At 40.2% G+C, this 26,426-nt stretch overlaps 1 protein-coding gene across 2 annotated transcripts in view; it reads right to left on the reverse strand.

Moving 5' to 3' along the window:
* Positions 1 to 26,426, reverse strand: part of ERBB4 (erb-b2 receptor tyrosine kinase 4) — a 1,172,496-nt gene that overhangs the window by 59,346 nt on the left and 1,086,724 nt on the right. For both annotated transcript variants that reach the window (XM_040439645.1, XM_040439646.1), the window contains exons 21-24: positions 11,767 to 11,922; positions 10,697 to 10,772; positions 10,189 to 10,335; positions 2,325 to 2,422 (exon numbers count right to left, since the gene is read on the reverse strand). In XM_040439645.1, coding sequence (XP_040295579.1) covers positions 2,325 to 2,422; positions 10,189 to 10,335; positions 10,697 to 10,772; positions 11,767 to 11,922 — 477 coding nt within the window. The remainder of the gene's footprint in view (positions 1 to 2,324; positions 2,423 to 10,188; positions 10,336 to 10,696; positions 10,773 to 11,766; positions 11,923 to 26,426) is intronic.

Genomic DNA, 26,426 nt, shown 5'->3' on the forward strand with positions numbered 1-26,426 from the left:
GTATTATCATTATAATCATCATAATCATCATTAGTATCATTATTCTTTACAATATTTGTATTATTGTACAAAGCTATGTAAGAAAGTACAGTATATCCTGCCGACCTGACTACATACTGCTCTGCATGAGTTACAAAACATATAAAGGAAATTTGTCAGCTCCAAAACAGCCCCTTAACTAGAGTAAGCTGTGTACAGTGTCAGGTTAAGTAATTTATATCTTGATACTTGCATTCAGGCGCTGTGCTACCACAAATCAGCAGTAAAATGCATTGAGAGGACTCCTTTTTGAGTCCTCTCCACTTTGTGCTTGAGCACAGGAGTCCTCTCAATGTCTTTTACTGCTGGTTTGTGGGAGCACAGCGTCAGAATGCAAGTGATTATAAAGATAACAATTACATTACCGGAATCAGAACCACTTACACTGTAGAGTGCTGACTCTAGTTTGGGGGCTCTTTCGGAGCTGACAGATTCCCTTTAAGGGGAGACTCCAGAGAAAACTGGAGTATCCCATTGTAATGAATTACTAGGAATCCCTTTTCTTTGAAAGGAATAATTATTTGGGTCTGGGGTTTATTAGGCAGCCTGAGTATTTTTGAGTAGTTAATGTAGGCCAATATTAGTGGGTGACATATAGTATAACAATCTCCAAATTCTACCACCCAGACAGTTACCTGCACTTCCGCTCCAATGCTGGAGGGGCAGCAAGATGGTGGTGGTCACATCATAATGCTTCTTGACTGAAGAGATGAATTAGAAAATGACAAACTAGATACCTACCTACCATATAGTATATAATACATTAACGGTCTATATAAACTATATAATAGACTCTCCTTTAGGCCTCTTTCACACGAACGATACGGATTGGCTCAGGATGGGTTCAGTTTGCGTTCAGTGAAACTCGCACCATTTTGCAAGCAAGTTTAGCAACATAGTACACAAGGCCGAAAAAAGACATTTGTCCATCCAGTTCGGCCTGTCATCCTGCCAGTTTAGTCAGTTTTGTTTGCATTTGCGTTGAGTGTTTCAGTTTTTTTCTGCGTGGGTGCAATCAGTTTTGATGCGGAAGGTTTACAAACAACATCTCCTAGCAACCTTCAGTGAAAAATGCATTGCACCCAGACTGCGTCCGAATTACAGCCCCATTCACTTCTGTGGGGCCAGGGCTGCATGAAAAACGCAGAATAAAGAACACGCTGAGATCGTCACGCAACGCAGAACTGATGCGTGAAAAAAACGCTCATGTACACAGACCCATTGAAATGAATGAGTCAGGATTCAGTGCGGGTGCTATGCGTTCACGCCACGCATCACACCCACGCGGAAAACTTGCTCGTGTGAAAAGGGCCTTAGGGCAAAAGTGACATAAGAGTATAGTCACACCCAGCCAAGATCCTTGCAGAAATTCCTGGACTAAAATCCATTTTATAAATAAGAATGTGTTTTTTTCTGCAGCAGGTGCATAGATTTAAGAGCTAATCAGATGAATGGGATAGTTGCCAGAATTTCTGCAAAATGTCTGTGGAATATAAATATATCCTTATTTATTAACCCTTGTAAAATTAACTCCCCTTAGATATTAAATGGCTTGTCCAGAATTAGAAAATACACAGCTTTTTACAGGAACAGCACAACCCTTGTACTCGTATAGTAACTTTTATTGCAGCTATGCTTTGTTCATAACATGCCTAAGCATCTGTCACCCATAGTTTCCCATTGTAAAAAAAAAAAAAAAAAAACACTTTTAACCAATATGCATAAATGTTTTTTGTCTTTTTCCTGGATACTGTATAGAATGGCATCCTCTACCGCTCTGTTCCATGCTCTTTTCAGTAGTATTCAACCAATTTCCCTGGACTCCTTGGAATAGGTCATCGATATGTGTTCACTCGGGTTCTGACACTCAGCACCCCCACCGATCAGCTGTTTGAAGAGACCGCAAAGCCCCACTGAGTGCTGCAGCCTCCTTGCAGCACATGAAGCACAGTACTATTCATTGCATAGCAGCTGTGATTGCACTAGGCCATGTGACCAATGAATGTGACATCACTGGCCTAGGAAGAGGCCACAGTGCTCGTCAGAGTGCCATGGCCTTTTCAAACAGCTGATCAGCAGTCGGACCCCCAATGATCAGATATTGATGGCCTATCCTCAATATATGAATCCCCCCAAAAAACCTTTTTAACCACAAAAATAGCCCTACAGTTATCTGTTTTTTCAGGGCTAGACATAAGAAAACATAAAATAAAATAAAAATAGTTGATATTATCAGTCCAGTTGCCTTTGTTTTCTCCCTTGGGCATATGTATTGTAAATGGTACCTGTATGACAAGGTATCTCTGTGGGTCTCTTGCCATCCTAGAAAATTCTGCAGCCAGCTCCTTAAATTTGGGACGACTATCAGCATCTATCATCCAACCTTTGGAAAAGAAAAACAAGTTGTAATTAATTCTTTGGATAAAGAATGAAAAAAAATTAACCATTGGAAATCTGGGCAGCCCTAAAATGTCCTTAAAGGGAACCAGTCAATATGAAAATGCTGTCTAACCTGCTTGCAGCATGTTATGGAGCAGAAAGGCCTGAAAAGCTTGATACATAGTTCGTGAGAAACCTTTAGTATAACTTGATTGTTTTTACATTTAAATCCTAATCCCTGCTCTTTGAATGCTTAGGAGTCCAGTGGGTGGAACTACTCAATGACTGACAGCTATGTGTGGGCATTGATATAGGGAAGGCTGGACTATTAAGGCCAGAAGACATTTAAATGAATAAAATGCAAGTAATACTGAACATTTTCCCCAAAACTCAAGATCAGGGCTAGCCAACCTGTGGCTCTCCAGCTGTTGTAAAACTACAACTCCCACCATGCCCTGCTGTAGGCTGATACCTGTAGGCAAACTGGGCATGCTGGGAGTTGTAGTTTTGCAACAGCTGGAGAGCTGCAGGTTGGCCATCCCTGCTCTAGATCATTACGCTCAATTGCTCTTGCTCCATGCTGGTCACAGATAGGCCTGTAGGCACAAGGTGACACATTCCCTTCAAAATATATTCGCCTACCAATTGCACATTTATAATTTCTTCTGGGTAATAAGACCATTGTATCTCTAGCTCTGGTAAGTGTGGAAGATGGATTAATCATGGTAGTTTGATGTTTGTAAGTGATGTTCTTCCTCCCTCTAAATAGGAGGTAGTAATGTAAGAAATTACCCTAATATCTTACATTATTACTACCGCCCCAAAAAAGTCTTTCTTGAATGATCAATATCAGTGGTAAACGTCTATCTACAATACTCAATTTTCTAATTATGGTTCTTGTAAAAGAGTTCTAAATCGAAGTAGTTGCCAACCATCCAGAAATTACTGGACCATCTGTAAAAATAGGCAACTTTTTTCCTGTGTCTGTGAGTCTGTGTATCTGTTATTTTTTTGAGGCTGGTGGCACCTGAGCAGGTTACTTGGCGCTAATTATTAATATTTTATAGTTTCCAGTAAATGCTGGTAAAGAGTTCTTATCATTACATTGAGCTACATATATGTATTACGGTACTTATAATCGGTATAATTTCTTACAGTATTGCAAAATTTGGCTTTCCATGTTTTTTGGATAAATTGTCAGAAGAAAGAAAAATTCTGGTTGGCAACCCTGATTCGCTACCCCGGTCAACCAATGTCCAGGTGGACTCTATCAATGCCAGTGGTTCCATAGATCAAGGAACATTTTATTTATTTCTGTATGTTTTACAAATGTGTTATGGGAAGAGATCAGGAACTTTTTGGAGTGTGGAAAGAAATTAGAGTATCTAAAAAGAATTGTGAAAAACTAAAACTATAAACCCATTGTAATGCATGTTCTACACATGTTACATCACTGACATGTTACCTTTTCTAAAGAAATATGTTGCAGTCTTACATAGAAGAACAGGGGTAAATGTTCTGCAATGGTTTGCTGGGCCCTCTGGCAGAAGAGAAGATAGTAATTTGTTCCAAGGTGAAATACGTGTCTCTCTCCAGAACAAAGCATTATAGGAATCCATATATATCATGTCCCGGCCTCCCTCTCTCTCTCCCTCTCTCTCCCAAGCCCCCTGTTTACTGGTGCATGTCCTTTCTGTGCTTACACGGGAAAGATAAAGTACAAAGCATTTCAAAGTATTTGCAGTGTAGCTCACAGGGATTTAACTCTTATGCACACAATCTGTCTAGTTATAGCTGGTCATTTTGGCCGTGAGTTGAAAACAACATCACCCTTATTAAATGAATGGCCTTTTTTTTCCCTTTCTGTTGGTTTAATCTGGTGAAGTTTTCTTTATGGTGGTTTAGCTATGGTGAACGAGGAAAGAAGTTTTATCAGTTTTTCTTCACTAACCTTACAGTAGGTGAACTAAGCCAAATCACTATTCATGATCGTGACCTGTCTGCCCGCTTTCTTCTTGACCGGTCTGCCCGCTTTCTAGAAGAAAGCGGGCAGACCGGTCAAGATCGTGAGTAATATAAGACACTGAATGCTAGCGAAATCAATTGCGGATTGATTGAACATTTTACTAACATAATATGTGTGCACGCAACATGAATTAACCGCAAACTGGCATATTAACCTATCTAAGGACATGGACACATTGTAGCAAATTAAGAGAATGTGTCATAAGCCTGCCATCTATTAAGAACATTGAATAACACAGCGAACAGAATCTAATATCAACTGATACTATTAACCACACACCCAGAAATTATAAGGAAGCCGCAATTTTGCACTTTTGTAATTTCTTACATGCGAGAGCTCCGCATTTAAAGGGACCGTCTATACAAAATGAACTTTGTCTTATAGGTATTTTTATGTGAATGTAAAGGTTTTTTATGTATTTGATTTTATATTATGTATAAGGTTTAGTAAAAGTAAATGCAAATTACTGTGAGCCAGCCGTTTTTTCATTAATACTTAGGTCTGTATTTACACTGAAGGGTGGGCAGTGGGCTAAGTTCGAGAGCAACTGGTGAACATCCTCTAGATTGTTAAAAACCTACTGATGTCATTAGAGGACAAATATGGCAGAAGGTAAAATTGTGCTTAAATATCCCTGAATTACCTTTATTTTTTACTCAAAGACTAAACCAGAGGCGGATTGGCCATAGACCCATCAGGGAAATTTCCCAATGGGACGATGCCCCAGGGGGCCACCCAAGTCCTCCTCTCTGCCGCTGACCTGGTACATAATAAGCTCTCAACAGTAATTAACCCTGTGAGAATCAGGTATTCATGTACCCAGCCAGTGACCACACATGCTCTCCTGAATTCAACTGCTGTGTCTCGCACCTTACCTCCTAAGCCCTCTGCTCCATAGACAACTGGAGGAGGACAGAAGATGGTAGCTAATGATGGCCACCACAGAGTGCCAGCTTTTGGGGCAGTATATTGTGCTACACTGTGCTATTTGCTTCTGCACCATGGTATTGTTGACCCCACCTACTTGTGTTGCCCCGCCTTTTCTGTTAATTTGGACCTGCCTACAAAATGGGACGATTTATAGTTTGTTTTTTTTCTTACCAGGGCCACTTTAAGCTCCAAGTCCGCCCCTGAACTACACTATTCTTGCAAGGAAAAAAGAGAGGAAAATAATATATTATCACTTAAAAAGGTTTGTCTATCAAATTCAACCAGAAAAAGGGAGATAATATTGATGAAAGGAAGGGTTAAGTAAGAAATATATTACTAAGGCATAGTTCAATCTATCATAAATCCAAATTTTTTGGAATCACAGAATCTAATATAGTTGTGGCTTGAAGGGCCCTCACATCAGTTGTTCTGTTCCGTTATAGGAGAAGAACAACGACAATAATGGAAGTATCAGATTCAGCACATAGCTGATAGGAACGGAGGCTAACAGGTTCCATTGACTATAAGGCCCCTTGCAGACAAGCGTGTGTCATGCTGCGAGTCTGCAGCGCAGCTCCCGGCCTGACCTCCCAACCCTTACAGTTCTGGAATGTATTAGAAAACACTGACATAATGCTGCCTGTGTTATTCCAATACAATTCCAAAACTGTAAGGGTTACATAGCATCATAAATCAATATAATGCTATGTGACCCTGTCAGTGCTGGGAGGTCTGGTCGGGAGCTGCGCTGCGGACTCGCAGCATGACACACGGTCATCTGTAAGGGGCCTAATGGAATCGGTTTGGTTTTTGTTCAGTGGAGAAAAAAGTCCCACATGCAGGACTTTTCCCTATTTTTGACAAAATATGTGACGGAAGCCCTGAATGGAGCCTCTAATGCAGATGTGAACAATTGCAGCCATCTCTAACCAGCTGTATTATAAATGTTTGCACACCTACACATGGCTCATTATAATCCAAAAAAATCTCATGTCTTTATATCAGGATGGTCCTGTGGATGCTTATTATTGGAATTTTCTGTCAGTGCTATATTCTGGAGATGTTTTACATAAATGTCTACATACTGTATAACACCAGTTCTACTTACATGGCATACACTGGCATATTTTGACTACACTGGACATACACAAAAAACATTTTTCTGTAATTTAGTACTAATCTTTTTTTTCCAATGGAGACACCAATAGAGCACAATAGAGGAATTTATTTCTATTGATTTCAGCTGCTGTAGTGATAAACATGCAGCTCCGCGAGATTTGCTTGAGTCAGCAGGGGGCATCACAAGACTCTGCATTCTTGTCATGAACACACAACAGGCCCAAAGTCTCCTATTAAAAACAGGCTCATTTATCGTCACAGGTTTCTGGTGCTGTTATGCAGACGCCTTTCAGGAGAAACCAGATAGGGAAAATGGGAGTGAGGCGTTAATCGCACTTAAATGAAGCCAGAAGCTCTAGGGAGATTTTGCTTGTAATGAGATTGAATGGACTGGAGAGACATACTTTGAGAGACTGTTCTCTAATTGCATGGTGTGGCACAAAAGTATTATCTACAGAATACAGGGATATGTTATCATATCTCTTACATCTCTTTTTGGTGTAGAAAAAGGCACAAATCCACTGGATTTGCAACCTTGAAAGTATGTTTGACTTTTCTATCAGGCCCCGGCTTATTTATTGTCATTTATGCCTGAAACTGTCTTAAATAATGACTGAAATCTATGGCTGCTCTATGCGGGAGCGTTCAATATGTATGTATCTATCTTAAATTTTGTCTGTTTTTTTGGTTTCAATATGGATTGGTTTGCTCTGGGGTCTGAAGTTTATGGGTTCTGGCCTGGGCAATAAATACATAAGGGTTTGCTTTGGGATCTGAATGAGTTTAAAGGTCTGATCTAGGGTCTAAATGATTTTAGGAGTTAGTTCTTGTGGGGTTTAATTAATTTAGGGGGTCCAGGGGCTTAAAGGGGTTGTCAAGTTCCATGAAATGTATGACCTAGGGGCCATTGATGTGGCATTGTGAAGTGAATGGGATGAACAGCACAAGGTAGATGGCATGCAGGTAAACAGTGAAGAGGATGCAGCTCTCACATGAGAGTCAGGCCCCCACCGATCTGATACTGATGACTTGTCCTGAGAAAAAGTCACCAATATCATGAAACCCAACAAACCCTTTAATTAAAGGGCTTCTACCACCAGAAATACTGTTATGTAGCTGACTGACATTAGCGATGCGCCAATGTCAGCACTACATAACAGTATGTTTCTAACATTAGTCCCTGCAGCCGTTTTTGTAAAAAAAAAGCACTTTTATTATATGCTAATGAGCCTCTAGGTGTTATGTGGGCGTAAAATCAGCACCTAGAGGCTCCGTCCACTCACCCATTATCCCGCCCAGGTCCCCTGTTCTGCCTGCCCCGCTCCTCTTGATTGATGCCACGGTCCAACGCATCGTTGACGAAATCCCGCGCCTGCGCCGTTCACTTCTGTCTTCGGCGCAGGCGCAGTGAGTGAAGGCCGCTCTCCTGATGCCGGCTTCCTCACTGTGATGTAGTCGGCGCAGGCGCAGTGAGGAATCCGGCACCAGGAGCGCATCATTCACTCACTGCGCCTGCGCCAAAACCAGAAGTGAACAGCGCATGGCGCGGGATTTCGTCAACGATGCGTTGGACCGTGGCATCAATCAAGAGGAGCTGGACGGGCAGAACAGGGGACCTGGGCGGGATAATGGGTGAGTAGACGGAGCCTCTAGGTGCTGATTTTACGCCCACATAGCACCTAGAGGCTCATTAGCATATAATAAAAGTGCTTATTTTACAAAAACGGCTGCAGGGACAAATGTTAGAAACACACTGTTATGTAGTGCTGACATTGGCGCATCGCTATATCAGTCAGCTACATAACAGTATTTCTGGTGGTAGAAGCCCTTTAATTTAGTGTTCTGGATCAGTTTCCCAACTTACAAATAATAATAAATCATGGGCTTCCACAGGTGAATCCCTCAGTGGTTCCCTGAGCAAGGGATTTGTCCCTAGTCCTCACCCCCTGCACAAGTGTCAAATAGCACTGCAAACTGACTGCAGTATATATATAGATACAGTAGGCAGCATATAACATCTCAACCAGCCTATACCTCCATATGAAAACTGGGAATATTATTTAACAAACTGCCCAGTTTACCTTTATAGATGCATTGGGTGGGAGATATGACTACTAGGCTCAGAGCTAGGCCAGCTAGCATCTTCTTTCCCCTGGGGCGAGCTTTGTCAAAGTCACTGCAGGGACTACTATAATCAGTTATCTTCTTGCATCTTGCTGTTGTGAACTGGTAATATTTGCACGTACAGTAGCCATACAGTGGGCCCCCAGAATTAATTTTAATGGTGAGCCCTAGGCACCCCATTCTAACACTGATAGTTCTACAAAATTTACTGTTGATGTTGAGCTCAGACGTTCACAAGACCACAGTCCCCGTTAAGCAGACTTTTACCATAACTATCTGAGTACCCTGGTCTACATTATATACATTTTAGAATATTTCTCTATGAAGCAAAAGTAAAATACTAACATATTTTACTCCAGTATAGAATGGTTTGCCATTCCTCCTAATACTTTGAGCTGTCAAATATTCAGATGGTGATGTAGGAAGTGAAGTTCGTTAACACCTCTATTTTCCCACACAACTTAATTCACAGACTGAGAACTAATTAAGACAGATGCTAGTGAACCAAATTACAAATTAATATACCATAAAAAAAAAAAAAAAAACTGTATGAGTGAGCATGTGCTTCCTATCAACAACTTGACTTTAGGAGACTGGTGCAAGGTATATTATCCAGTAAACCAGTTTGCAAAGTTTTAGTTAACAGAAGGATGAAAAAAAAAATCATTAATGCCAATCTCACTCGCAATCTGCTTCCCATGTTACTACTATGGACCATATTTTCTATATGAACTGATAAATTATCCCCTACTTCAAATTCAGTCATTGATCTCAACAGGCCTACTATAGAGGGAGGATATAGGCCTACAAGGAGGTTCGTAATGAGAGAGTGCTCAGCATTAAAACACTTGCCTACCACCAACAGAAAAATTCACTGTATACAATTTATACATTTTGCATTGACTTCAATGAATTTGCTCCACAGCTCCTTCTAGTAGTTGCTAAATGCAGTAAGAATGATCCAATTTATTAAGTCAGAAACACAGACCTCCACAATACAGAATCAGATAAATTATGAAATTAAGCAGCATAAATCCTTAGACCTTAAATGCAATAGTGGATATTAAAGGGGTTGTGCAGCCAGTACTTATTGATGGCCTATGCTCAGGAGGTATTCTATCCACTGATCAGCTGTTTGAAGAGTTGGTGGAGCTGGTGCGAGTGCTACTTTCTCTTCAAGATTACAATGTGCATTGTCTCAGAAGTCTCAGTGGCGCAGTGTAAGTGCTTGTTCCATTCACTGGAGCGGTACGAGCAATTGTAATTACACTGCACCACTGCTTCAAGCAAGACAAAGTGCAGTGTAATGTGGAAGAGGAAGCAGTGCTGGTAAGATCACTGCCAACTCTTCAAACAGCTGATGGGTGCAGTTGCTGGGAGTTGGACCCCCAAAGACCAAATATTGATGACCTATCCTGAGGATAGATCATCAATATATACTGCCTGCACACTGCACAATTCAATATTTTTTTTATCTAAGCCCTCCATCACTAAGTCTTGTTTTTGAGATCATTTTTCACTACAACTGTACTAGCACATTTTAAAGTTACCCAGAAACGCTCATTACTTACACTTCACCATCACCATATAAACATCAATGGTGCACACAGGTGGCTGAGGAAGTCTTTCTCCTTTCTCCAGAAGATCAGGTATTTCCCGTGTTGGTATTCCATCATAGGGCTTTCCACCAAATGTCATTAGCTCCCATATAGTGACACCTATAAGATATACATTTTACTCACTCATACTTACTGATTTTTTTATAATAAAAATAATGGCTCACAAAGAAATATGCTAGAAAATATAGAAAACTAGAAGGTAGCTTGAAGGTCATGGGTTCTACATCAGTTCACACATCAGTGAATCAGTGGCCAGGGTGCTGATGGGAGCATGAATATTGCTAAAAGCCTAGTACGGAAAAAATAATCAACCAAAACATAAATTACTTCTTCAAGCTTAAGTGCATCAAATATATAATATGGCAACCATTTATCAGTGAAGAAAAAGTTACAGAGAAAAAAAGATGGCCTTCTACAAAGAATGTACCAAACAATATAGAATACGGAATATAATACTTGCCATAACTCCAGACATCACTTTGATGGGTAAACTTCCTGTAATGAATGCATTCTAGGGCCATCCACTTAATCGGCATCTATGTAAAGAAAATTATTATCAAAGAATTATTAAAGAATTATTCTTCAGGTATATTACTCAGTTTTAAAGAAAACTGATTTGTATATGATCTTTAAATAGGTGATTTCAGGCAAAAAATAAATAAATGGAAGAGATACAATGGCCACATAAAGTAAGCATATTTTCTTTCTTTCACCAAAAATATAAACTCACTAACAAAATAAATAACGCACCGAGATAAAAATGTTGGATTGCTGCAAAACACAACATGCAGTTATCTCTCAGGCAGTTATGTAAATGATTACAGGTGTGATCTGATTAGACACTGGGTCTTGCCATAAGAAGGCATTGAAGTGCTTCCTCTGCTGCCCTATAAAAAAGCTTTCAGGGGCTACTTTTGGGTAGTATACCTCTTGGCGAGAGATCGTTGTCTGCTAGACATGCCCCTACAACGCACTCAAAGACATTCTGCTTAGTTGACTTTGAGAGGGAGCACATTATTTCACTGAGAGAAGCAGGGTGGTCATTTTGATGAATTGCCCACCATCTAAGCAGTTCTGACTTAGTTGTTAGGAGGTGTTGGGAGCACACGCAGCAAACAGGCTCCAGACAGCCCAGACAGGCTACTAGTAGGGAGGATCGCTTAATTCACCAAGCACAAGTAGCTCCTACAGTTTCATTGTCCACTATTCAGACCACTTCTAGGTGCTTAGCAGAAGAAAATTTGAGGCATCATTATGTGGTTTGTCACTGCTTGCATAAAGTAGTAGCATAGGCTTTGCCTTGTGGTTGCAATGCTTGCTTTTGCCCCTGTAAAATATTCCCAATTCAGCAAAGCTGCATATAACTAGTGTTAAAACAGTCAACTAGACTGTTGCCTAATGGACAAAATCTAATTTCTAAAAGTTTGAGGTTTGGTGTCAATGCTATAACTAAATTATTAGTTGTATTGGCTACAATTGCCTTCCGTAACATCGATTAACATCAAAAGAGAGACATTAAAAATGGCTTACCTTGCCACCATCAGCATTGTATTCCTTCTCATCTCCTTCCAGTAGACGGGCTAGTCCAAAGTCTGTGATCTTCACATGGTTAGGAGACTTTACCAATACATTCCTGGCTGCGAGGTCTCTGTGAACCAAGCGGCGTTCCTCCAGGTACATCATGCCCTGTCATGCAATAGAACACATAGGTGTTATTCGGTGAACTGAACATATGGCTGCCCCTGTCCTCTACAGGAATCATGGGGCGATTGTTGCTTATGTTTTATATGGGTCTACAGAGCATTGCTAATAAACCAGGATAGAAAAATCATTGCTATTAAACATCTTTTATTCACAGCCTATCCAAGGTTTAATGTAGCAAGTATCCAGAAAATGGAAACTCATTATACCAGGTCCATTTATATAAAATATTATGGTCATTTACTGAGTATTGTATATTATTAAAAGCATAAGTGCATCAATGGTGATGGTACATTTCATTATATCATTGAGTTTATGGGCATTTACTTGCATTTTTGCATTCTGTAGATGAGGATGAATATTACACAATCAATAAATATAATAACATGTAACCATATAGAATTATGTTGACCCTAAATACATAAAAAAATTGTCAGACTGGTGCATAATCTGAACCCCTGGGCCTCAAAGTCAAATCAGTAACTAAGCCCCAACTATCATACTTATAATACTGATCTATTCATATAGGATATAGCCAAATCGGTAACTGGACCCCAACTACACAGTCGAGTCACATTATTATGACCACCAGCTAATCTCCAGAATAATTGCCGTGTTCAGCATGGGCAGCAGCTAGACTGGCTGGGAGTGACTCAATAAGGTCTTGGTAGGCTGTCACAGGTATCTTTTGCCCACAGCTGCTGGAGGGTGGGTGAGGAAAATTCATAGAGGGAACACAATGATTGCAGTGGTCCACAGATGCACAATTGGGTTTAAGTCTTGGGCATTAGAGGGCCAAGGTAGTACTTGGAAGTCTTGGTCATGTTCTTCCAATCATTGTCGGACATTTCTAGCCATGTGACATGTCGTATTGTCTTTCTGGAAGATTCAATAACCATCTTTTTGTTTCAGAGCCTCATAGGTAGTAGGGATTGTTGAACTGTTTGTTTTAGACACACATCTGGTAGCCACCTGGTTCATTTTGGCAGTGAGTTGCTCTACTGTAGAGTGTCGGTCCGCCCTTGCATACCTTCGTAGCCGACATTCTCCTCTTACAGTACATCGATGCCATGTGGTGCTCAGTAGTTTCCATGTTACTTATTGGTGCCATTTGATCACTCGCAATACACTTTCACCGCAGCAGCACGAGAACAGTTAAACTGCTCAGTTTCAGAAACACTTGGACCCAAAGCCAATAATCATCCCTTTTTGCAACTCTGATAAATTGCACCTTTTCCTCTTGATAGTAACGTATGATATGTGTGCAGACAGTATGTCACACACCATATATACCCACCAAGCCAACTCACAATACGTAAATTCCTTCATGAGCTACGCTCTGCCGACATCAAAAGTAGGAAGTACCCATAATAATGTGATTTGACTACTGATATTTCTCATCTTTCCTATGGGGTAGAGGGCCTTTTTGGACACCTTATGCTCCAGGACCTGGGTCTGACTGCAACCTCTGACTGTGATTTATTGCTACTATATTTTCTAAAATATATATAAAAATAAAGAATGTGATTGGATTTGGGATAACTCCGTTGATATGCCCGTAACAACATAGAAAATGTCAGCTAAATATTATCATCATATGACACATCTCTGCTGCATCTACCGTATGTTTTGCTTTATAAGACGCACTTTTTTCAACCAAAAGTGGGGGGAAATGACAGTGTGTCTTATAAAGCGAATGGTGTAATTTTGACATTGCTGACACTGATACATTGCCGGCCGCTATGCTGCACAGCGCGGCCTGCGATGTATCAGAGCTCTATCACGCGGGGTGGGAGGAGGGGCTGGAGGCAGGCAACTGCTGTTGCACTTGTGGTGGGGCCCAGTGCAGTCACTATACTCCATTACACTAGGCCCCGTTTACAACAGTCTTCATATGTAAAGTCTAGTCATGTAATCCTCAACCAGTGGCTCTGCTTTGTTAAACTACGGTAATCATCTGTAGTAGTATTCACTATCAAACTAGCAGGCAGGCCAGCAGAGTAACGTTACTCACTCCGTCATTCTCCTCCCACTTCATTAATGAACCTGGTCGGAGCAGGGGAGTGAGTTACGTTATGCTGTTGGCCTGCCTGCTAGTTTGATAGTGAGTACTACTACAGATGATTACCGTAGTTTAACAAAGCAGAGCCACTGTTGATGATTACATGACTAATCTTTACATATGAAGACTGCTCTGAGCCGGGCCCGGTGTAATGGGGGTCACTTTTTACACAGGGACATAAGGGGACACAGAGGGGACCAGCATAAGATGCTATATATGTGTCATCCACAGATCCCCCCATAACAGCTTTATACACAGATCCCCCCCATAACAGTGTCATCCACAGATCCCCCATAACAGTGTCATCCACAGTTATCTCCATATCAGTGTGGCAGACGGGCTCAAATAATTTTGTACAAAATATATTTGCCAAGCATCTCTAATTTATAAGTATAGCACTAGCAATTATTATGCATTTTTGTACTTTATTTGGTTTGCAGAGAGCTGTTGCATTGCATGTTTAGTTTTACATCCCCATATCAGTGTATCATCCACAGATCCCCCATAACAGTATCATCCACAGATCCCCAATAACAATGTCATCCACAGCTCCCTCCATATCAGTGTGTCATCCACAGATCCCCATATCAGTGTGTCATCCACAGATCTCCCATAACAGTGCGTCATCCACAGATGCCCCCATAACAGTGCGCCACCCACAGATCCTCTATAACAGTGTCATCCAGCGCTCCCTCCATATCAGTGTGTCATCCACAGATCCCCCATAATAGTGTCATTAAAAGACCACCATTAGTTCAAAACTCATCAAAAGCACATCTTTTGGTTCAAAATATTTTTTTTCTTATTTTCCTCATCAAAAACCTAGATGCGCCTTATAATCAGGTGTGTCTTACAAAGCGAAAAATACGGTATATTGATTTGCATAGTGAGCGCTTTCATATTTGTACAACTTGCTTAATATGTGATTACATCCATGCGTTCTGTGCTGATAGACATATTACATACTACATGGGCCACCTAGGCATATTGGCTTACATGTATCTGCAACTTCAGTGCTTGCTATTTATTCCTTATTACCTTTGGACACGACTAAAATGAAATATATAGCATGTGAGTCTGCCCCTGCATGTAACTCTGCAACCACTAATAAAGAAGCGTGAACATGAACATGGATGGTGAGTGCGATGCATCTTTTTGTTCTTGCTTTCAATTACTAAAATGAAGCTCCTTAGATGGATTGCCCATTTTTCCTTTAATGTTAGCCCCTGATGGTATTTAGCATTTGTGATCACATTTGGTTATAGAAACTTTCTGATCATTTTTAAGTTCCAACCATGTTTCTATAGATGTTCCAAGGTTCTCTTTGTATGCAGACATTTTCACCATCATGTAACCCAACCATACACACCCATTTTTGTTCATTGCTATGCTACAATGTATGCCACCACAAACTGAAGTAAGTTAATAATTGTCCCCTTTTTTCCAGCGAGTGTTCATTTAGCATAAACAGCCTCAATGCACAGAGTAAATTAATGGCATAGTCTCCCATGGCAATCCTCCAATTCTTCTCTTCTCCCTATTAATATTGTACACTCGGATGTTAAGACTGTTAGACAAGATCCATGCTCGGTGTCGGTATCCTGAGCACATTCATTTTGTTGTGAGCTCTTTGCTATTAATGAACCATCCAGGTGTCTTGACAGATAAGCCAACAATACCTCAATGCATGTCTCGTGTTCTCCCCAAAGCATTTCTCAGCTCGGCAGATCCCAGACTTGCTCTATCACAGAGTCTGAAATGTACACGCTATCTAGTTACAATAACATAACACTTTGCTTCTGACTTTCATTGCTCAGACATAACTCTTACATTTATATGTATCTGAATACATCTAGCAGGAAAAGCCAGTTGTTTCCTCTTGAAAGATGAGACCACTGTTTTTTCTCAATAGATGTGGACATAATAGAATATTTATTTCCATACAAAATATTGGGAATATCACAATTTCAGGCGCTGTTTATGATGTCCTATCTAACCCCAGTGGCTACAAGAAATTGATGCTGGCCTTGCATTTCCAGGCTGATATAGAAATGGAGGCCATTTGTCTTATTGAATAAGTGTGATAAGAGTTCTCCGACCATGGCCTGAGGGTAGGACGTGTCTCGACCCTATACAAGAACCACGGATATGACAAATTGGAACTTCATAAAAGTATTGAGATGAAATAATTTACATTTATTGCAAGATTTGTGATGTACGCAACACATAAGACTGTCGTCCTAAACCTCATTCTAGCAGAGGAGGGCAACAAGAGGGGGAAAGGCGCTCATAGGGTGGTATGTATGTTAAAGGAAGGGTCATTTGGAAAGATTAGGCTCACCTTGGTTGTGCGAGCGTAGGCACAACACTAGTGTACGTAGGTGATAGTGGGAGGTCGGTGCTGCCAGTGTAGTCTAGTCCTTGCTTGGATGGGTTGCTAGCCCTTGTGAGGTGAACGGTAATATTGGAAGGGATGTAGCCCATGTAAAGGTCCACACCCTTGGTGGAGACACTATATCGGCGCAACTGAACGACCAGGTGAGTTTAAAATTCTCTTTAATCAAGGTTGACAATACGTTTCGGAGCAGATAATACTCCTTTTTCTAGTCTTTTGTGCTGGTCGCTGATCCCTGCTTCCAATGATGCTGGCGGGCTCCATCCCTTCCAATCTAAACCTCATTCTAGAAAGTGTCATGATGGGACAACTCTGTGAGGATCTGTTGTCCATAATACACATCCTGGGAACATTTTGGTGGGTGCTTATTTCATGTTTTCAGTTTAAAGCTAACTTTCCCAACCCAGCATAGACATGTAGCAGGGATGTAGCTATAGGGGAAGCAGGGGAAGCGGCTGCTTTGGAGTCCGAGCTCAGAAGGGGCACACCCAGGAGGAGGACTGAAAGATTTTTGTATGGGCCATTCAACAGTATTATATGATTACATTATATACAGCAACATGACATACAGTATATATATGTTGGAAATAGATGAGCGGTGGCCAGGCCTGTTCTAAGAGAGCAATCTTGACTGGCTGCAGGTGGGAGGGTTGTAGTAGAGGAGGAGGTTGCAAAGAAATTCCTGAAGGGGGCCCTGTTTAAAAAATTGCTGTGGGGCCAAGTCATTTTTAGTTACACCACTGACATGCATGGTTCAGTTTATGGCCTGAAAACAAAAGGATCAGGCAAGTTGAAATAAGTACAGTATGATGCTTCTCAAACCTAACGTCGAAGAAGAGTTGGAGAACCTCCACATATATAAGCTGCCCACCCAAATCAGTGGATTTGGCCAACATACATAAAATGTGTTTGGCCAGTTTAGTCTTACAAAACACTCTCATCCTAGGAGAGTGGCATCATTTATTGGTCACGTCATAGTCATGCAGCTCAATCCTATTCAGGTGAATGGACCTGGGCTGAAATACCAAACACGGCCACTATACAATGGGCAGCACTGCACTGTGCTTGGTAATCTGGATGGAGAGTACTGCATCCTCTGAATATAGCTAATCACATGGGTGCAAGGTGTCAGACCCCCACCTATCAGATAATAATATCCTATCTTGAGGATAGGTCATCATTATCAACCTCCCGGAGAACCCCATTAATATCAGTATATAAAATCTATTGTTTGTTTATAATGGTGTCTCAGTGGTTAGCATTGGGCTCCTGGTTTCAAATCTGAAAGGGCAACACCTGCATGGAGTTTGCATGTTCGTCCCGTGTTTTTGTAGGTTTCCTTCCACTACTTTTTCCTCTCATACTCCAAAAACAAACTAATAGATTCATCTGGAATTTAGATTAAGTGCTAATGGGGACAGAGGCCGATGTGAGCAAGCGACAACATTCTCTGTACAACGCTATGAAAGATGATGCCTCATAAATGAATAAAATAATAATCATCACTGAGAGGAAAATATTATCAACAAACTGTATGTTAAACACCACTGAAAGTCTACTAGAAGGCTTTTCATATTTACCAGTCTTTCCTTTCTATTTCGACTGAGCAAAAACACTTTCAGAAGCAGCCATGAGACAGCTTTTTACTGAATTTCTATCAATCCATGCATCTTTTTAACACTTGAGTCAATAGAATAATAGATTCAGCACATCAAAATGATGAATGTAAGAGTCATATTAGTATTTACACTGTACTCTGAACTTAAAGGTGGTTGCCCCATCTGGACACTTATGGCATAATGATAGGGCCCGCACCTCAACAACAGGACCTCATTCTGTCCATTCACTGCTATGGGACTGCAAAAAACTGTCAAGAAAATATATTTGTCTATTTTTGGAAGACATAAATCACAGAATTTTTTTTTCCACCAAACGGATATGCCACTGACTATACTAGCTAGTAAAAAAAAAAATCTGTGATTTATATATTTATATATTTTCATCCGCACAATGCTCCGTTTTGTGTAGGATGCCTTTGTGGTGCATGTGGACCGCGTCGGCATCCTCCATTGTACGCATTTTTTGCTAAGGATGGTCGTTTGCTGCGGTCCACATGCGGTGGGACTGCTCCCCCAATGAGAAACACGCTACAGTGTTTAGGGTCTGAGCAGTTCCCCCATATTGGCCACTATATTTCTGTGATTTTGTTCCATATGTATTGAATGTGCCTTCACCTGGCATTTAACATTCTTTTGCACCTGGTAGCCTCCATCACACGGTCTGATGTGGGTGTGGCTTACAGTCTGGCTTTGTTCACATTGCACTAGTTGTCCTGCTAGGCGGTTGTGTGGAAGCTTGGCTGTGAGCTGGATTTCATCACCTTCAGACTGTGTTCACACCATAGTTAGCGTAGTGGTAGGACCCCTTGCCATGCTGAGTGACCGTTACTTGGTGCATGAGGGGCTCTGATGTGTTCCTGACAGGAATATATTGGCAAAAGTCTCAGCTTTTAATATCTGCTTGCATGACTAGCTAGTATAGTCAGTGGCATATCCGTTTGGTGAAAAAAAAATTCTGTGATTTATATATTTATATATTTTCATCCGCACAATGCTCCGTTTTGTGTAGGATGCCTTTGTGGTGCATGTGGACCGCGCCGGCATCCTCCATTGTACGCATTTTTTTCTGGGGATGGTCGTTTGCTGCGGTCCACATGCGGTGGGACTGCTCCCCCAATGAGAAACACGCCACAGTGTTTGGGGTCTGAGCAGTTCCCCCATATTGGCCACTATATTTCTGTGATTTTATTTTTGGAAGACCTATAGCAATGGATGAATTGGATGTTGTGCATGTGCGGGCACCGCTCGATAGCCAAGCCGGCACCACAGCGGTAAACAATGAAAGCCATGCATGCGCAGCAATTTATGGCAAGGCCCCATTCTTCAAATAGGAGACCTCAAAGATGAGACCTGCACCATTGGACATTTATGGCATATCCTATTTATATGCCCTAAATGTCCAGTTGGGACAACCCCTTTAATTGTTAAAACGGTTGAATGGAAAAACTGATATCCTCATGACTTCAATGGTGGAAAAAGGGCACTTTTACCACCATTAAAGTGAACAGGAAAGTCAAATTGAAAAAACAATATAACCGATAACTTTTATTATTAATAGCTTCACGTTCATTTGTCATCCATGCCATCAAATACTTGTGAACATAACCTTAGTATGAAGAATCTGAAGTGGTGGTGGCTTTAAATGGTTCATATCGCCTTCATATATTATCAAATATTGCTGCCTGCCCGGTTCCCACTCATGCACCTGAAGCTATCGAGGAAAAGTAACTGCCTGTCATAGCCATGCCATTAATTATAACCACTTCAATCCCGCAGAATCTACATTTTTAGAAACATTACTTCACACGAGTACCACAGTCAATAAAAATGTAGCCTGTGGCCTCTTTCTGAAATGGGGCTATTAAATATTACCTTAAATGTCAAAAGGAGGATGTGAATAGATTTTAAAGCTATTAATTCAACAATGTTTTTTTTTCTCTCCAGGATCCAGGAATTACAGAATGTACAAAGAGTATCGTAACTGTAATTACAATAAGGTTTATTGAAGTCAGCAAGGCAATACACCCCAATTCACCACTAATTGCTACCAAGAGTCACTGCTCTAGAGCCTCTGCCCAACAATACAGTGTACACGAAGCCGCTAATGGAATTACGGGATTTACAATTAGTAATATAACAGTCAATCCCGCAGCTCTATGGGCATCCCCATCTAAAAGGTCACCCCAAAAAGGAAAATTGTTTTGTGACTAAGAACACTAATGAGCACCTGGTTCCTGAAATTAAGGTGAGAGGTTAATGAATGGTTGTGAGTTCTAAGTATATGAAGAAGGAATGAACAGATGAGTGGCACTACTGTTATTGATATAGTGGATGTGAGCTATAAATGACAAAGACTGAGCTATAAACTACAAATAATATATACAGGTGAAACTCAAAAAATTAGAATATCGTGCAAAAATCCATTTATTTCAGTAATGCTAATTAAAATGAATTGCATTAATGCAGCTTAAAATTAGAATTTTGTGAAAAGGTTCAATATTCTAGACTCAAAGTGTCACACTCTAGTCAGCTAATTAATCAGTACCCCCTGAGAAAAGGGCACCTCAAAATTGTGACTTTGGGGTTTTCATAAGCTGTAAGCCATAATCATCCAAATTATAACAAATAAAGGCTTGAAATATCTCGCTTTCCATGTAATGAGTCTATCTCATATGTTGGTTTCACCTTTTAAGTTGCATTACTGAAATAAATTAACTTTGCACAATATTCTAATTTCTCGAGTTTCACCTGTATACATTTATGAAGTCTCTGAATCCTCTCCAATGTAACTGTCAGAAGCCTGCGCAAAGAAGGATATAGGCTACATTCACATCTGCAGCAAACGTATCTAGCAAAGAACAGCCTAAAACTACAATTCACCACTGGACCCTGTAGACTACAGTATAATGGGATCCAGTGGGGATCCAGCTGATTTCCGGCATGAGCGCCTGGTTTTCGCCACACAAAAAAAGTTGTGTGCATGCATATGGTTAACACAGATGTGAACAGAGCCCAACACTATATTTTATTCTGCAGCACTAGCTCTAGCAGCACCACATAACCCAACATAATTCTGTAACATAGCATTAGCATTAAAGTGGTTCTCAGCCTTTCCTATATTGATCACCTATTCTCAGAATATGTCATCAATATCAGATCGGTGGGGGCCCAACACTTGGTGACCCAGCTAATCAACAGTAATAAGAGAAAGCTGAGCTCATTCAAGAGGTCTGTTATCTTCACTGTTTATCTGGTCACCGTCAACATTGCAGCGGCGAGCAATGTAATTACATCTCTTCCGTCTCATTCATTTCAATGAGACAGCTCTGTCCTATTCACTTCAATGGGAGGGAGCTATCCCATTGAAGGTAATGGGTAACCGTGGAGCTGTAATTACACTGCTCGCCACTGCAATGTCGATGGCGACCAGGTAAACAGTAAAGAGAACACAGCGCTCATATATACGAATTCTGCGTTCTCTTATAACAGCTGACGGATGGGGCAGCCAACACTCAGGCCCCCAATGATCTGATACTGATAACCTATCCTGAAGATAGGTCAACAATATAGGAAAAGCAAAGAACCCCTTTAAATAGATGATCCAGGTCCCTCAGATGAGTGTCACTACTTGTTAATAGTTCTCTTCTCTTGATCATAAAGGGCGTTCTGAGTGGATGAATGTTTTTCTATGATATGTCTATGCCCCAATAGTGTGGAAAGTAGATCTCGCTGGCAATCCACCTTTATATAGTGCACTTGTCACAATCATAATGCCTTTAGGTGCATACATTTGCATGCTTGAGAAAAGTTCATATTGAAGTGAAATGCAAATTTGAATTAAAAAGCATCAGTCAGCATGATCAACCCTTTTAAACCATGCATATTGCTTGGTAGGGTTGACCATGCTGAGTAAAATGATATGTTTCTTTTTTCTTTAGGGTGAATAATTGCAGAGATATAGACGTTTATAGATTCAGGCCAGTGATCTTTTTCAAGCACCAAAGTGCTGGCCATAGAGCTTGGAGAACCACTACACCCCTCTGCTCTTTACACTTCCCCTCCCCTTTGATTGACAGGACTAGACATCTCGTTTAGCCCTGTGTTCTCATGCCAGTGCTGACTTGGCTCAGTGACTTGGGGACTGTGCTGATGCTGCTTCCCGAGTTTGGGTAACAGCAGAAGATCGATTGTGCAAGCGTCAAATTGGCTTTGTGACTGCACAGTTGATCTGATGAACTTGGAAAGCAGCACCTCATCCACCATGCAAGTGCTGAGACACTGAGCACAGGGGTGTAAGATTAGTCATGCCCCAAGAGTTATAGACAGCCCTTTGGTGCTCAAAATAGGTAATTTGCATAAATATAAAAAGTTATATATCTCTGCAACTATTCATCCTAGAAAAAAAAAGAAATACATAGTTTTACTCAGCATGACCAACTCTACCAAGCAATATGCCTGACAGATGATTTTTAAGTCACTGAAGATGTTGTATATACTATAGGTATGCCAGTCTTTTGCTTCCACTATATGCCCTGATAAGATTTATGGAAAGGGATTATCATGAAAAATTTCTTGAAGGTTCCATTTAGATTATACAATATACCGTAGAAGAGTCTAGAATCCTGTGACATCTCGCACCCTGCCTTCAACTACTGATGATTTCTCAAGGTCAGCACTCAATGCTGCTTCATTCCGAAACCATGAGCTACAAGCAAGTCTAGCAGTTCAGTAGAGGAATGCTGTCAGCATTGCACAAAAAATTGTATCTGACTAATGTCGTACACAATATGGCTCAGTTTAGGGAGAAAAGACATAATTCCTTATTCTGTGGTGAACCTTGCTGAGCCGACAGTCTCCCAAGAGACCCATTGGAGCATATGCTCTCAGCAGAACATGCCATTCATCGATTTAGCTATTAGGCAATGAATAGTTTGACCTGTACATTCGTCAGGCAATGCAAACAGATGGCCAATTTAATAATGGTCTGTGCATTACTTGTATATGTGAGCTGTATGTTAGTGTACTCTATGTTAAATCTAGTATTACATCTAAAGATTAGTGAGTCTATACTAAACTAATCCAGCTTGTTATGAATTTCCTAAAAACTTAGTTTTGGAATTGGAATTTTGAGGTTCATCTTATAGAAAAGTGCACAAAATGGTGGCTGCTATTTTACAGTTCAGAAGACAGATAAATAGGCATCTTGCACCAAATTTTGGGGGCATTTTTTTAATTAGAAAATAAATTCAGACTGAGCAGGCTTTTTATCACTTGTTACCATGCGTTTACCCACAGACATGTATGTCATTGTCACTTTGACATTACAATTGCATATTTGTGTTAAAGAGCTTGAAAAGGGTTGGATACAGGAGACCTTTAGGTGTCATACCCCACTTTTTAGACAACAGGGCACTTGATTTGGATCGAATTTCTTTGTACCAAATCGGACCTATTTGGTACAAACAAATTTTGGGAAAAATCTCTAATTAGATCCTTAACAATGGTGTTATTTAATGTATGAATTGTGCTGAGATTGACACATTCTTTTGTTGTCCCTAATGACTATTGGTTTTCATTTCATACACTGTAATAATTTTTCTCCTTAAGGCTAGAATCACACATGCAATTTTTGTTAGAGTTTTTTGTTCAGTTTTTAATGCAGGTTTTTGAAGCCAAAAGCCAGGAGTGGATTCAAAAGACATGAGGAATATAAAGGAAGGACTTGCACTTCTCCTTCCTGCTGGTTTCACTTTTGACTTTGGCAAAAAAAAAAAAAAACTGCATCAAAAAGTGCTGAAAATTTATGCCAGGAAGCCACACGAAAATTCAAAAAGTTTTCCACATTTTTAAATGTAGTTTTGCTGTGGTTTTTAGGCCTCCCATTGTTTTTCATTCCGCATTAAGAATGAACATTTGTTTTTGAGAAACAAATTATTATTATTCAGTGTATTATTATTAATCAGTTATACTGAGAAAAATGTACTCTGATTCCCATTGAAAAAAATGGGAAGCAGATTGAGTGCAGATTTCACTTGGATTTTGGTGCAAAAATGTGCCAGAATCTACATGGAAAATCCACCATGAACATACAGTAAGAGTACGTCCACGTGGGATGGAAAATATCCTCTGCAGATCCCTGTTGAATCCCCTACAAAATCTACATGAGTTAAATATAGCACGGTGTCTGGTAAAGTACTGGAGTGAATGATTAGATGGATGAGGTAAAAATAATCCAGGAAAGCAGAGTTGCTTAAACAAAGTGCAGGTTGCTGAAGTCTTTTTTTAAAATATGTTTGGTGGGCTGGATTTTTTCTGGATTGGCAGATAGGTTTGGTAGTGGGACTTGCCATTCCCTCCCGACTTCAGTACAACATTTTCCCCTAGCCGGTAGTGATGAGTGGGAGGTGCCATATTCGATTTCGACGAAATTCGCGAATATTCGCTTGAATATTCGTCAAAATCGAATATTCGTCATTATTCTAGTTATCGCGATTAATATGCAATTTAAATAATCGCGTATTGCGATTTTAACTTAAGGTAACTTTCCTATTGGTTTGATATCTAGAATTAGCGAAGATGACGAACATGACGAATGTATTCGTCATATTCCTCAAAACGAAGATAACGAAGTATTCTCCATCTTCGTTTTAGCTCCATATTTGTCAACTTTGCTAATTCTAGTAATCAAATAGGAAAGTTGACTAGAGACAGCTAAGTTTTTAATTCGCTATGCGATAATATTACCATATCACATTATGGGTATCAGGTCCGAGCATTCCTAGATGAACAGTTACCTGGAAAGTGGATTGGTCGTCGTGGGCCAGTTGAATGGCCCCCAAGGTCTCCCGATCTGACCCCCTTAGACTTTTATCTTTGGGGTCATCTGAAGGCAATTGTCTATGCTGTGAAGATACGAGATGTGCAGCACCTGAAACTACGGATACTGGAAGCCTGTGTTAGCATTTCTCCTGCGGTGTTGCTATCAGTGTGTGAAGAGTGGGAGAAGAGGGTTGCATTGACAATCCAACACAATGGGCAGCACATTGAACACATTTTATAAGTGGTCAGAAACTTGTAAATAACTCATGAAAGAATAAAGTTATGTTAAAACCAAGAACACCATTGTTTTTCTTGTGAAATTCCCAATAAGTTTGATGTGTCACATGACCCTTTTCCCATTGAAAAAACAAAAGTTGGATTCAAAATGGCCGACTTCAAAATGGCCGCCATGGTCACCACCCATCTTGAAAAGTTTCCTACCTCACATATGCTAATGTGCCATAAACAAGAAGTTAATATCACCAACCATTCCCATTTTATTAAGGTGTATCCATATAAATGGCCCACCCTGTAGATACATTTGGGAGAAAGTGTGCATATCAGTCCAAAACCATGTTAAAATTTAAGAAGCATAAAACCAGGAGAAGGCTGCATGTATGTTGTGTTCCAGCTCAAAGCTTTCGTGGTGTCTAGAATAAAGGAGCCACAATAAATCAGTGGAAGATGGGATGTGACAGGTGATGTCTTGCACAGAGGTATCATGGCCACAAATAAGGATACATGAAATCAGCACAATAAGCCCTGCAGGTTCCTAGAGACTTTTATCCAAAGAAGATATAATTAGCGACCAATTGGGTCATAATACTTTAATTCAGTCTAGTATTAATTGAGCCTTAAAGTGAGTGTAGATCAAAGCATATGTTATATAAGAGATTTTTTATACCAATGAATATCAAATAAGTTTACACTAGAAACTGATAACTCTCCAGTATTTGAAGTTTCTAGATAAAAATGTTTCTTTTTTTTTTATTGGTAGCGCATATTCTCAGCATGAAACTTAAAGCTGTAGCGCATTTGCTAATGATTTCCAGAAACTAGAAGTACTTTGTGTTTTCTAGTATCTCAATCTGTTATAAAAAACATACAAAGAACACAAATCGTGAAGAAAGTGTTTATGTGCCTCAGTCCTTTGTTAGATTTTATTAGAGAAGTTGCAGTGACCTCTGAAAATTTCTTTCTCTATTCAGTTTATGTTTGTGTCTGTTTATGGATTACTCAATAGTAATCCAAATGTTTTATCTCACTGTGGACTTTCACATAAGGTTAGGATGATGGATAAAAGTCTCTACTTCCCAGTTTGCCAATAAAATGAGTCTTGATTCTGATCCAGATCCTGTCTTAAATACTGGCATACCTTTATGAGTGTCTCATTGTAGATATTTAGCTAAGGGTTCATAGGCTCTGGTGCAGCAGATAAATCAAATCTATTGGATTTGTAAGAGCATTGTGATTGTTTTATGGGTAGATATTGTTACTCTTTTTTATTGAATGTGTTGACAGTAATTGACTGACAACACCCTCCATAATGGGTAACTTCTACCAAGGTCTTACTTGGAGAATAGAAGATCAAAAT

This window comes from Bufo bufo, chromosome 7 (genome assembly GCF_905171765.1).
Source record: "Bufo bufo chromosome 7, aBufBuf1.1, whole genome shotgun sequence".
Classification (NCBI taxonomy): Eukaryota; Metazoa; Chordata; class Amphibia; order Anura; family Bufonidae; genus Bufo; species Bufo bufo.